Source organism: Cololabis saira, chromosome 8 (assembly GCF_033807715.1).
Source record: "Cololabis saira isolate AMF1-May2022 chromosome 8, fColSai1.1, whole genome shotgun sequence".
Taxonomy (NCBI): Eukaryota; Metazoa; Chordata; class Actinopteri; order Beloniformes; family Belonidae; genus Cololabis; species Cololabis saira.
The window spans coordinates 40585558-40599827 of NC_084594.1; the positions used below are offsets into that span (position 1 = coordinate 40585558).

Sequence of the window (14270 nt, forward strand, 5' to 3'; positions counted from 1 at the left end):
TGTTACCCAGCAGTTTGTTTCAAACTACTTTCAAGATGACCAAGATTTTTCTAAGACTCAGAAAACTGTGAAACACAAAAGAACATCCAAGAATCACAAATACTTTTTTTCCCTCCTTTCAGAGTTAAACTTCATTAAGTAACAAAGAGCTCTTAACTTTCTCACCCGATAGGTTCCTTCTTGGTGAAAGTCAGGTTCCGATTGGGCCGGGCCTGGTTGATGGGGATGGTACTGCCCTACATACAAAGAAACAACAGCAGTTAAGTAATATCACAATTTCAAAATGCATTTACACATATGAGACGGCCGTGCTCAAACTCCTCCCACTTACTTGGATTTTGTCGCACCAGCCGGCGAAGTAGCGGAAAGTCTGGATGGACATGCCCACGTGAGTCTTGAGGGCCAGAGTGTAGACGGCTCCGGAGTCCATGGCTTCGATGGTTGCCAGCTCTTCCTGGTGCTGCTCCATCAGGTCAGCCAGCCTGCGGTCAGGGAGGCAGCGGGGTGGGACGCTCGCTGGCATTATCGTTTATATTAACAGTAACAGTAACAGTAATCCCTGGCTATAACGCGGTTCACCTTTCACATCTCGCTGCTTCACGGATTTGCATTGTGCATCGTGTTCTACCTTCTGATTGGCTAAACAGTCTCCCCGCTTCTTCACTTCCTGTGTCAATAACGTTGGTTGCTTAGCAACAAGCTGAGAACGGCCAATGAGCTTCAGCAGCAGCTCAAGAACGGGAACCTTTGAATCGTTCATTAAAGTCTCACAGCCTGTCCTAACAGCATGCGAGCGTCCGACTGTCGCGTCGCACTGCGTGGCATCAGACGCGCTCTGTCCACACTGAACGCGTTATCGGCCCCACGTTCTACCACGTTCTTTTGATTGACAGCTGAGACTCGCCTTTTAAAAGGCTGATTTATGGTTCCGCGTTACACCAACGCAGACCTTACGGCGTAGGGTATGCGGCGCACTCACCGAACGGTGCGCGTCGCCGCGTACCCTACGCCGTAGGCTACGCCGTCGATTTTACGCTGAACCATAAATCAGCCTTTATTCACCCGCCTGTGCGCTCCTGAAAGAAACTCCTAAAATTACTCCTAAAAGAGTAAAGGGACAAGTAAAAGATGGGTGATTACTTGTAATCTTCCTACGATTGTACTTTCTAAACAGAAAACAAGCTTATTATTCGGTGGAATAAGTGGGGAAAAAACCGAACGGTGAAGCAATCAAACAGCGAACAGCGTGGAGTGACCGGCGTGTGGTGTTAAATGCAGCAAACATGTCAGCATGTCAGATCATTACTGGGATGGGGGGAAAAAGCAGAGGACACGAGAAATCCAGCAGGATCCGGCACAAATTAAGCCCTAATAAGATAAGATTCTTATTATATCTTATTATCTTATCAGAACCTTCCAGCTCCCTGGCGATCTCCCTACAGCCAGCTGCCACTTTATTGAGGTTCTTGTATTGAAATGACTGTTTCCTACAATTCAATTCAATTTTATTTACCGTATTTTCTGGACTATAAGCCGCACCCGCTCTATTTTTAAAAAAACAATAAAAAAAAGATATATAAGCCGCACCCACTTTTATTAAAAAAAAAAGATATGCAAGCCGCAGATATTTATGTTGTTAGATAAGATATTTACTACATGTACAGAACGATTTTGAAGTGTAAATTATGTACATGTTTGTACCTAAATAGATCCTTTCCTAACAGTGTCTTTTAACACGGCAGCAACTTTGCTGATTAAAACTGGACTGAACCAAGAGAAAATAACCGGTATTTATTTATCTATTTATCTGTTTGAAATCTGCTTCTACCTACTTCTATCTGCTAAAGAAGAAGTAGCGTATTCTTCTTTGCATTTATTTTGTCTTAGTTTTTATTCTAATTCCGGTTAGCACTCCCCCTAGCGGTGGAAGAAAAATCCACAGAATAGCCGCATCTTTGTATAAGCCGCATGGTTCAAAACCTAGGAAAAAAGTAGCGGCTTATAGTCCAGAAAATACGGTATATAGCGTCTAATACAACAGAGTTGTCTCTAGACGCTTTCCAGAGACCCATACCCAGAACATGACCCCCGAGCAGTTATTACATAAACAATGGCAGGTAAAAACTCCCCTAGTGGGAGAAAAACCTTAAGCCAAACAGTGGCAAGGAAAAACTCCCCTTTAGGAGGGAAGAAACCTTGAGCAGGACCAGGCTCATAAGGGGGGACCCTCCTGCCGAGGGCCAGACTGGTGGGTCAGGGACGGCAACAGCACAGCAGGCAGGTGGAAGCAGCAACGGGATGACCAGGGGTGGGGACCGCAGGCCAGCACGCAGCTCCCGAAGCTCCGGCCCAATCAGCAAGTCCCAGGTTGGGGTGCAGGGTCAGGGAAAGACTTGTGCTCCGTAATGCAAGCTACAAGCCACCCACGACCACCTGCAGAGAGAGAAAAGGGAGGAGAAGGGGGGCCAGCAACGGGATGACCAGGGGTGGGGACCGCAGGCCAGCACGCAGCTCCCGAAGCTCCGGCCCAATCAGCAAGTCCCAGGTTGGGGTGCAGGGTCAGGGAAAGACTTGTGCTCCGTAATGCAAGCTACAAGCCACCCACGACCACCTGCAGGTTCCGGTGTCCGGCAAAGGATGCTGCAACATGGACAAAAGAGAGAAAAGGGAGGAGAAGGGGGGGCCAGCACAAGAAACTACAGGAGCGACTCTGACACACTAAAGTTTACACTACCTAGAGATTTACCAACACCAGCTAGAGGTTTACTAAACACTAACTATAGGCTTTACTAAACAGAAATGTTTTAAGTTTAGTTTTAAAGGTGGAGGTGGTGTCAGCCCCCTTAACCCAGATTGGAAGTTGGTTCCATAGTAGTGGTGCCTGATAGCAGAACGCCCGCCCTCCAAATCTACATTTAGATACTCTAGGAACTACGAGTAAACCTGCACTCTGAGAACGGAGAGCTCTGACAGGAACATAAGGCACTATCAGGTCTTGCAAATAATGCGGAGCTAAGCCGTTTTGGGCTTTATACGCAAGTAATAAAATTTTAAATTGGATTCTGAATTTTACGGGTAACCAATGGAGCGACGCTAACACTGGAGAGACGTGGTCTCTCCTGCTAATTCCTGTCAGTACTCGTGCTGCTGCATTCTGGATCAGCTGGAGCCTATTCAGCAAATTACTTGGACATCCTGCTAACAACACATTACAGTAATCTAGTCTAGAAGATACAAACGCATGAACTAGTTTTTCTGCATCACTCTGCGAGAGGATTTTCCTAATCTTTGCAATATTACGGAGATGGAAAAAGGCTATTTTACAAACCTGATTGACATATGGTTTAAACGACAAATCCTGATCGAAAATAACACCAAGGTTTCTCACAGTTGCACTGGAAGCCATCGCAACACCATCTAATCCCTTCCTAAGATGCTCTGGACCAAGAATGATAACCTCTGTTTTATCTGAATTTAGAAGCAAGACATTTCTGGACATCCAGTCCTTGATGTCCCTAAGACATGCCTGAAGTTTAACTAACGGTTCTATTTCATCCGGCTTCATAGACAAGTAGAGCTGCGTATCATCAGCATAACAATGAAAGTGTATGCCGTGATTCTGGATTATACTTCCCAACGGCTGCATGTATAAACTGAACAAGATTGGCCCTAGCACTGAACCCTGCGGAACACCATAACAGACCCTTGACTGTTCTGAAGTTCTACAGTGCTTTCAACTTTTTTCAACCGGCTTTCAACGCGAGCGACAGGAGGAAAATAGAAGCAGGGCGTGCGACAAAAGTCCAGCTCAAAACGTCGCATCGCGCCACGCCGCTCGCAACCAGTATAGACAGTGCAATAAAAAATAAAGCAATGGAACTGTTTTTGACGCTGACGCTCGCTCGCGTCGCATGCAGTGTGGACACGGTGTCAGATATAATCCATGGTGGCATGTCGGTTTATAAGAATATTTTTGCCCAGAAGAAAAAAGAGCAACGACAACAACCCATAACTATGTTCTTCTCTTGAAAAAACACACCTGCACCGCGGGCTTTAGAAGAAAAAGACGCTACAGAGCGAGTCAGGATGCAGCGGCAGTCAGAAGAGCAGGGAAATACGAACCAGTCACATTTGGCCTACTGTACTTATTAAGGCCCGAGCACTTACAGTGCGAAGGCTCTATTGCATCTGTAGGAATTGTTCTCGTTTTTATTTTCTGCGTTTTTTATTTTTCTTCCGACGAAATGAGGGCCTTTTTGCCCCCCTAAACGTGCCCCAAAAGTCACCAAATTTTGCATGCAAGCCAGGCCTGGCGAAAAATTTGATTTTTAATGGTTTGCATTAATGGGCGTGGCCTAATGTCTCAACAGCGCCCCCTAGAAAACTGCGTGCCTCAAGCCCCACAATACAATTTGACGTACATGTACAAAAAACGGTACACACCTGTATCATGTCGCAACTTAAAGAAAAGTCTCTTGGCGCCATGGCCGAAACCGAACAGGAAGTCGGCCATTTTGAATAAATTGTGTAATTTTGGCGCAATTTATGCCATTTCTTCGGCAGTTAATACGGCCCGAACCGTAACGTGCACCCAGGTGTGTTATACATCAAAATGTGCGTCTAGATCCTGCGACAATGGGCATTACTTTTCTCAGTCAAAAGCGTTACCGCGGCGACGCTAGACGCCAAAAAGCGCGCCCCCCTTTCATTTGATTGGTCCATATTTGATAGTCCCTACTTTCTGCCATAACATTTGAATGGTTTGACATAAAGGTGTCAAAAGTGGGTGGTGTCATCGGACATGGTTTTGAGTCCTTGAACATAATCGGTGCAAAAATCTCGCCCATTCATCCGATTGGTCGATATCTGATAGTTCCTACTTTCTGCAATAACTTTTGAATGGTTTGATATAGAGAGTTGTGGCTGGTGTCATCCGCTAAATGTCCAGGCCTGAAGAATCTACATGCAAGTCATAGAAGCTTCCACTGCAGCCTGAACGTGCACAAGGGTGCGAGGGCCCGTTCGTCGCTGCTTGCGGCTTTAATTGTATTTTTTTTCATAATCATTTTTCATTTTCTCCTGTTTAAATCCAATTATTCAGGTCGCGGTGGGGCGGGGCTGATCTCCGCAATTTGAAGCCTTGTATAATAATTGTAAAAAAAAAATAAAAAAAGGTTGCTACTTCGCGGATTTCACTTATCACGGGTTCTTTTTGGAACGTAACCCCTGCAAAAAACGAGGGATTACTGTACTTTTGCTCTGGACATGTTCTGACACCGTGACCGGACAAGTGGGACTTGAACACCGTGATCTGGGCACTGACCTGTAGATGAGTCTGCCTCGGTCTCTCGGGTTCATCCGTCCCCACTCTCCCTCCTCGAAGGCCTCTTTAGCAGCAGCCACCGCCTTGTCCACGTCACTGATCTGGGCCAGAGACACGTCGCAGATCGCCTGCAAGACCAACAGGACAAAGACATTCTTCGTTTACTCTCCGTCAAGCTTTTCTTGAGAGAAAACTGCAGAGCTTTTCTTTTTCTGACAATGAGCCCTGTAACATCCCTAATCAGTTATTTGTATTGTTTTCCGTCTATTATGTTTTTTTTTATAACTGAGCTTGAATTGAAGGTAAAAAAAAAAAAAAAAACAATGACTCTACTACATATCAAATAAGTTTGTGTGTAAATAATAATGAAGCTCAGTCGTTTACAGGACGGTCAGTTGTTTGCAGAGCAGCAACTGAGATGGATCTACAACGATTTATCTGTCTGATACGGATCCCCCATCACTGTTTTTTTATGTACCTATTTACTTTAATTAACAATCATTTCTTTCTTCTAAATAAAAACGCTCACATATCATATCATTTTAGCACGTTGGGGGTCCAAAGGTCCACCATGAAGCTGACTGCCAGCACTTTTTTGTTTGTTTTTAGCTGAAACATGCTGCATCAGATGTTCAATTTTGCAGTGGCATCCAGTATTTTCAATGAAGAAAAAGGGGAAATAAATAAATAAATCATCTGGGGCAATCCATCGTGTCCATCATCTATCTTTGATTTGATAAACTCATTAAATGCTTTGTAATGGAAAAATAACAATGTATTCTACATTTCGGATACATGGTAATACTTTATATGATGCACTTTGATTCCAGACTTGTACTTTGAATGAACTCACTGTCTGAGTATTGGAAATCCAATCATCTTATCTTATGCTCTTTGTTTGTTGTTTAACTTTATCTGAATCCAGGAAGGAACCAAAGATCACCTGTCCATTGTAATTTCTTTCTTGACTGTTTACAGACTTAAGGACATTTGGCATTACACCACACCTATAGATTATTAAACATTTACTTACACAATCTTTGTCTATAAAACACACCTACACCTTGGAGCAAACCATCAGTGTGCAGTTCTACTTTGTTGTGATTGTATGCTCTGCAACCTTGCAAGGTTTTCATTAAATGACATAAAGACCATTTGGTTATTTTGTCAGTCTTTATTTTCAGATTTCCACCACAGCTTCATAAGGATGCCCGTGTTATTTCTTACCCACATCTGTAACACCTCTTGGCATGACACAGTTTTCCAGCCTAAAATGACGCCACATTACCGACGAGGTTATTGTTGGACAGCTGACCTTATCCAATAATTCACACTCTACCGCTTGTCTGCATGGCAACTAAGGGCAGGACCTGCAGCAGTATTGCATCTATTCTTGTGCTGACTGGGGGCACGGTGGCGGAGCTAGAAGGTCCTGGGTTCAATTCTGGCTGTGTGTTGAGCAGAGGGAGACGCCCAGGATTGATACTTAGGTCGGAGCACCAGGTGATAAAAATGGGGGAAGAAGAATTGTGGATTTTATTTATAGAAATGAATCATAGAATATAGAAATCAATGCTTCACTATGTCAAAAACAAATTTTGCTTGCTGGCCTAACAGCAGCAAAAAAGATCATTGCAGTAAGATGGAAACCACCACACACGCTTAACATCTCCCATTGGTATTTGACTTTTCTTGATATTATCTATCTGGAAATAGTTACAGCCCGACTCCATAATGCAAAACAACTAAATATTTTATTTTGGTTTATGGCAGCAGATCAAATTAAAGCCAAACTTGAAAGATGGATTTCAAATTGATATAGACTACCTTGTTGCAGCTATCCTTGTCCAGTTTCTGATATTATTATGTTTTGCATTTGTTTTATTTTGTCCTTTTTAGTTTGTTTGTTTGTTTGTTTTTATTGTTGTATTATCTTTTTTTCTGTTTTCCTTATTATTAATTATTAATTGTTTTCATCGAATGCTTAGGTCCGAGGGGTTGAGTCTGGAAGAGGGTGAAAATATGTGTATAATGTTTGTTTGACATCATTGTGGATACGATCAGTTTATAATAAAAAAAATTATAAATATAAGTAAAAACATTTGATCACAAAAGAAAAAAGAAATTAATCAGATGGAGTATCAGATGGTGCATAGAAACGTTGGGGAATCGGTGAGTATGACTTGACGTGCATTTGTAAAAAACACCCTCGGGACTGTCCACTTGCAATCGTTTCTCTGACTTTTACATCATCTCACCGTGCCGTCGGTCGGGTTGATGGTCTTGTAGGTCTTTCCTCCCTCTGCATCCACAAATTCTCCGTTTATGAACAGCTGATGAGGCATCTTCACCGCCATGTTGTTGACGCTCTTCTCCACCTGCGGAGTTCAGTGACGTTAACAACAACCAGGTCAGTTCACTCGTTGTCATCGCCGCACTCGTCAGCTGAAGCACTTACGTAGTCGACTTCCAGCTCCTCCTCGTCGTCCTCCCCTCGGAGCTTCCTCACGCACATCTGGATGAAGTCCTGGAACGTTGTGTTCATGTAGACGTCCTCGTTCTGCAGCTGACAGCTGCTGGCCCGGAGCTTCACCTCCTCCACAAGCCTGCCGGCATCCACAGTTTGTGAAAAAGCAGGAAAAATTGAGAAATTACGATTACTTTCAATTATTATTTCTATTATATTTAATGAAATCACTTTATTTCTTTTATTATTATTCTGTTCCTTACGTGATACATCATATATGATACAAACTACCTGCATTCATGGCTGGTCATGGATCATCAAAAAAGTGACTGGGGAATGCAATTTTTGAGTTTAGGATATTGTAGGAGGAGGCTAGTTTAATTATGCCTTAATCTTTGTTTATTAAGTGTTTGGTTTGTATTTATTTATTTTTTGTTATTATTTTGTCTTTTCTTTCTTTTCTTATTTTACTTCATTTTCATTTTTATATTTTCTATGACATTCAGGGCTGTCTCAGAAAATTAGAATATTGTGATAAAGTTCTTTATTTTCTGTAATGCAATTAAAAAAACAAAAATGTCATACATTCTGGATTCATTACAAATCAACTGAAATATTGCAAGCCTTTTATTATTTTAATATTGCTGATTATGGTTTACAGTTTAAGATTAAAATTCCCAGAATATTCTAATTTTTTGAGATAGGATATTTGAGTTTTCTTAAGCTGTAAGCCATGATCAGCAATATTAAAATAATAAAAGGCTTGCAATATTTCAGTTGATTTGTAATGAATCCAGAATGTATGATATTTTAGTTTTTGTAATTGCATTACAGAAAATCACAAAATTCTAATTTTCTGAGATAGTCCTGTATGTGATATGATATAGTGAGGAAGGGACAGGACTAAATAAGTGCTTCCTCCTGTTCCCTCTCCAACACATTATTTTGCTGTTGTTCTTTATTTCTGGATGAGACTGTTAAATTGTTTTGCTTTTTTTTTGACATTTTGACGCTTTTAATTTGATGGTGATTTGTTGTTGTTCAAGATAAAGCCAACAATAAATACACTTTCTTTTTTAATACAACCCTGCAGAGGTGTGCATCCTCAGCCTGTGGTAAGTTTGAGAGCATCATTGATGTCCATTTGTGGTTTTCATGAAAGCAATTTAATCTGTGTTTAATAGTTTCTGAATATGAAGAAATGGAAGTCTGAGAAAGCACCAAGTCACCTCTTAGTGAAACATTAATGAGGAAAATGATGAGCAGTCATCAAAAGTTAGGACAGTGTCCTCTGCTCGGACATGGTGGAGGTGTGTCGTCCAAGTCTGACAGACAGCTTTAGTTCAGCCTAAATCATCGATAACTATGTGTCGACCAGAGCAAAGCGTCCTGGATATGAAATCCCAAACGCACACTGGAGATATCTCATTTTTCAGTTACTTTCCAGCTGTGAACTAGAATAACAACGCGGTTTCAGTTTCCACGGCGTGGCATCTCATACCAACGTTGAAGGGGCAGTCAGCACTCGAGCTTAGAGTCTCAGAGCTAATCTGCCAATCTCAGCTGGTTCTGGTGCAAATTAGAAAACCATCCGGTGAAAATGAGGTGAGTGATGGCTGAGATCTTCATCTCTCTGTCCACGAACCCCTGACTCCTGTCAGTCTGGTTCCCTCTGCAGGTACCGATCTCTCTAACCTCTGTAATACAGTCATGATTAGGGCTGGGGATCAATTCAAATGCCAAGAATTGATTCGATTCTGATTCTTCCGATTCAGAATCGATTATCGCGTTTTGATTCGTCCGATTCGATTCCGATATCGATTCGGGTTAGTGTTATTAAAACAGTTTTTTGAGCTGTTGCATGAATTATATAACTGTAGTTATGCAAGATATTAATACTAGTATTACATTGAGATTCAACAGCAAGTATTGGCAGATAATGATGCTGTAAGGACCAATCACCTCCCAGAATGCTGATAGAACTGCTTTCAGAAACATCGTGTGGCAGAATTATACATTTTTTATCATCATTTTTTTCCCCCATTTATGAGAATTTGGTTTTTAGCATTTTAGGCAAATGTAACCCCAATACAGTATATAAAGCAAATAAATATAGACAATTTATGCAGTTATAACTGAAAACTTTAATGTTTTCATACCTTTAAACATATTTAAAGGCAAAAACATGGCACCAGTTATTCTCGTGTCCAACAAAACATTCCTTTTTTGGGGATAAACAAAAAAATACCAAAAGTTGTAATGTAATGATGAAAAAAAAAAAAAAAAAAAAAAAAAAAGGTCTTTAGACATGTGAATCGATCTTTAGGAATTAATATGAGAATCGATTTAGAATCGGAAAATCGATCTTTTCAACACAGGCCTAGTCCTGATACCTCATAAGTTCAATTAATTCAGTACTACAGACAAAGAGTGAGTGTTGTTCCTGAAATGCATCAGTTTTATATTTCAACTTCACTTTTCATGACATTATTCAATTTCTCCTTCTCATCATTTGGCCACTTAAGTTCAGCATATTGTGGTATTTAGAGGAGATGCATGCTGCGACGAGGCAGAACAGTCAGGCAGCTGGTTGTCAGATGCACAAGTAAGTGGCCTGCTGGCTCATCTGAGGATAAATGAACCTCAACAGGCATATTAGCAACATTTCTGTGTCGGAGTTCTGCTTTTGTGATCCTTAAATACAGGACTGTCTCAGAAAATGTGAATATTGTGATAAAGTCCTTTATTTTCTGTAATGCAAAAATGTCATACATTCTGGATTCATTACAAATCAACTGAAATAATACAAGCCTTTTATTATTTTAATATTGCTGATTATGGCTTACAGCTTAAGAAAACTCAAATATCCTATCTCAAAAAATTTGAATATTCTGGGAATCTTAATCTTAAACTGTAAACCATAATCAGCAATATTAAAATAATAAAAGGCTTGCAATATTTCAGTTGATTTGTAATGAATCCAGAATGTATGACATTTTAGTTTTTTTTAATTGCATTACAGAAAATAAAGAACTTTATCACAATATTCTAATTTTCTGAGACTGAACTTCTCCGCTGCACGATTTCAGATCGGTCCTAAAACTCCTGAACAGAGAGTGAATGCAGTTTTTCCTCCCATCTACCCGAGTTCATTACCTGACTACATCCATGGAAGCAGCGCCAGACTTGAAGAAGTCCGTGGAGGAGTCAACCTGGCTCACATTGGTCAGGATGCTCTGCCACACCGACTGGAAGAAATGACAGGAAACAACGGCATCTTAACGTCAACACCTTCCGCTTCACACCGGGGGTTTTTCTTCGACCAGTGGGAGCAGATCATACCCTCATCTGCTCAGCGAAGGCCGTCTCCTCCTCCGTCAGCTCCACGGCAGCGCTGCTACCAGACTTGAAATATTGTGCTGCAGCAATCATCTTCCCATCCTCAAACTGCAGGTTCTTCACCAGCAGCTGCAGAAATGGAAAGCCAGTTTCAGCCAAAAACAGATGATCCTCAGTAAGACTGGGGTTGTCTTCAGGGATTAATAAGGTAGAACGGAATTGAACTGTCGTCAAATTACTTGTGAAATTGATCACAGAAAACCTGAAGCTGAAGATTTAGTTTCTCTGTCTGAGAGTTTAAACCACCTCCCTTTTTGGTTCATCTTTGCCTTCGCCCCTATTTTCAAACAGTTAAATCTAGTGTTTTTTGTCAGCCTGTTTCAATTTTAGTTTTAGTCTAGTGTGGCCGGGTGGAGAGGTTGACGGGACACGCACCCGTGTCCCATTCACCTGAGTGGCTGCCACGCCTCCACCCGGCCTGCCTTTATAAGGCAGAGCTGGACAGCAGCAAAGAGGTCGGAGCTGCTGTCATGGAGAGGTGCTTGTGCACTGTGCTTGGGTGATTTTGATATAATAAAGGGTCTGCACGAAACTCTGTGTCTCTCCGTCCTTCGGTCGGGCCCCGTGGCACCCACCCTGCCACATCTAGTCTTTGGGTCAGGCTATCATTTTAGTTTTTATTAGTTTTAGTCACGTTCATTCTCCTTTTAGTCGTGTCAAGTTTCAGTCGACTAAAAGTCTGAGCTTTTTTTACTTATTTTAGTCAGAATTGTCCAGGACTATTTTAGTCTAGTTTGATTGTATTTAGCCAAACCCATTTTACAATTCAAACAAGGTTATCTTATTATTATATTATTGTTACCTTATAGACTCAAGAATACATTCATTCCAGATACAGAAGACTCTAATTTGAGTTTACAACATATTTATTTTTCCGCATTTCTCCCCATGTTTTTTTCTTTTTTAACGACACATTGGGTTCTCTTTTCCACGTCTATGTAGGAAAGTGGATCCAAAGATGGTTCTTCTTCTCCCAGCCCCAGAGCAGATCCCTGCGTTTCTCTATGTAACTTTGTTTTTAATGGACGTTGTGGCAGGGTGGAGGAGCTGCAGCCACTCAGGTTGATTGGGGCACAGGTGGCCCCAATCAACCTCTCCACCCTGCCTGGCTTGATAAGTCATGGCTGCACAGCAGAAAGGGGCTGCTGCTGCTGGGAGAAGGTTCTGCACGTGTGTCTTGGGTGTGTCTGGAGAAAATAAACGGAGTTCCTGCACTGAAACCTGTGTCCTCTGTCCTGTCGGTCGGCCCCGTAGCACTCGCCGTGCTACAGACGCGAACCTAGAGCTCTGCGTTAACGGCATCAGCCTCTAACTCTGCAGCTGCATCTTCTGGATCTGATTCCCCGCTGCAGCGACTGGGATTGAGGACTAACGTCACCCAGAACTAAACCAGAGAAACTACTGAAAACATGGACATTAAGGATCTTTGGTAGAACATTTCGTGCACCATACACGCCGTGCATCAGTTCCTCCAGATTTAAGACTGTGACGAGGAAACTGTGCCGACTGCAGGCTTCTCGCTGAGCAGCGGCGGCTGGGTTCAGGAGCTCCTAAAGTGACGCACAAAGAAAAACGGGTGAATTTGTCCACAGCTTCAAGTCTTGGAAAAGCCATTCAGCCAACTCCGAGTGGAAAACTTCCATCAGATGTGGACGTTGCCTCCCAACCAGGTCACATCTCCAGTCGTGTTGTGGGACAGAAGATTTTATTATTTCCGAAACAAAGCTTTGAAAAACTTCCGTCAAATACAATCACTAATAGAGGGCCGCAGAGACTGTTGATGCTTATATAAGCAGGCTCAAGACTCTAATTTGGCTTTTAGTTGATTCGGTTTAGTCTTTCTTGTATACCCTTGTTTTAACTAGCTGTTCTTGTTGTTTTAACCCAGGTCTTATTCTCTTATGGTCTTAAGTTGTTCTTATGCTTGTTTTAGCAGGTCTTGCTTTTTAGACCTACTTTTAGGATACCGTTTCCTCACCTGGATCCTCAGTGCTCAGCCATGTCCACACCCGTATTTATATAGATGCGTGTGTGTCTGTGCATGTAACTTGTGTGCGGTTTATTTTAACGTTTTATGTAAAGCACTTTGTGTTGCATTTTTATATATGCATGAAAAGTGCTATATAAATAAAGATTGATTTGAAAGAAAAATAAGGATTTCATTCATTTCTGCAGCCTGTAAACGCCTCCAAAGCAAGATGCATGTAACAGGATTGTGACTGGAACTCACCGCCTTGCCATCGCTGCCGAACAGCACCAGGCCCGCCTTGGTGACGACGCCGGGGCGGCTGGCCCCGGGGATCTCCAGGGGCTGCCCGGCTGATCCGCTGCCGTTGTCCACCAACGTGGAGCCGTAGAAGGTCACTTTCTGCAGCGACACAGGTGGAGCAGACAGGTGAGGACGCTTTGAGACTCGCACTTGAGCACAACTTCATGAAGCAGATGTAGAACTACGTGGGCTGTAAATCCAGGGACTGGGTGAACCGTTACCTGTCCATCAACCTCGGCCCAGGCGCCCGGCACTTTATCATTTCCTCTGATCCAGTTGTGGAGGGCCTCGGCGGGCTGGTTCCAGTCAATCTGTCGACGGAAAAACCGTTACCGTTCATGCCGCAAGCAGAAACCTGACCCTCAAAAGCTCCTCTTACTTTCACAGACTGGAGGAAAAGAATATTTTAGAACCCATTTATAGCGTCATCATGTTAAATAATCCCCTCAGACATCACCTATGTCCACCACAGAAGTGAACATGAACAACCAGATCTGTTACCGGGGTGAGTGTAGTGAACCCCAACGCTAAACTGCATTTGGGAAGTCATCATTGTCCTGTATTGCAATGACTCAATGGAAAACTCTGCAAACAGACATTATTTCATGTTCAAGTCCCCACACCTTCTCTCATCTTGCCAAGCGTTTGTTACTGTCAAGACAAGTGTGTGTACGTTTATGATGTGTGGTGTGTGTGTTTTACAGTTTAAGATTAAGATTGCCAGAATATTCAAATTTTTTGAGATGGGATATTTGAGTTTTCTTAAGCTGTAAGCCATGATCAGCAATATTAGAATAATAAAAGGCTTGCAA

At 42.3% G+C, this 14270-nt stretch overlaps 1 protein-coding gene across 1 annotated transcript in view; it reads right to left on the reverse strand.

The window, feature by feature from the left end:
- The window catches only part of aldh1l1 (aldehyde dehydrogenase 1 family, member L1), a 30197-nt gene that overhangs the window by 9873 nt on the left and 6054 nt on the right, over positions 1–14270 (reverse strand). The window contains exons 6-14 of the mRNA XM_061727986.1: positions 13680–13769; positions 13420–13557; positions 11133–11258; positions 10947–11038; positions 7782–7929; positions 7582–7701; positions 5324–5451; positions 332–482; positions 166–236 (exon numbers count right to left, since the gene is read on the reverse strand). Of these exons, the coding sequence (XP_061583970.1) occupies positions 166–236; positions 332–482; positions 5324–5451; positions 7582–7701; positions 7782–7929; positions 10947–11038; positions 11133–11258; positions 13420–13557; positions 13680–13769 (1064 nt within the window). The remainder of the gene's footprint in view (positions 1–165; positions 237–331; positions 483–5323; positions 5452–7581; positions 7702–7781; positions 7930–10946; positions 11039–11132; positions 11259–13419; positions 13558–13679; positions 13770–14270) is intronic.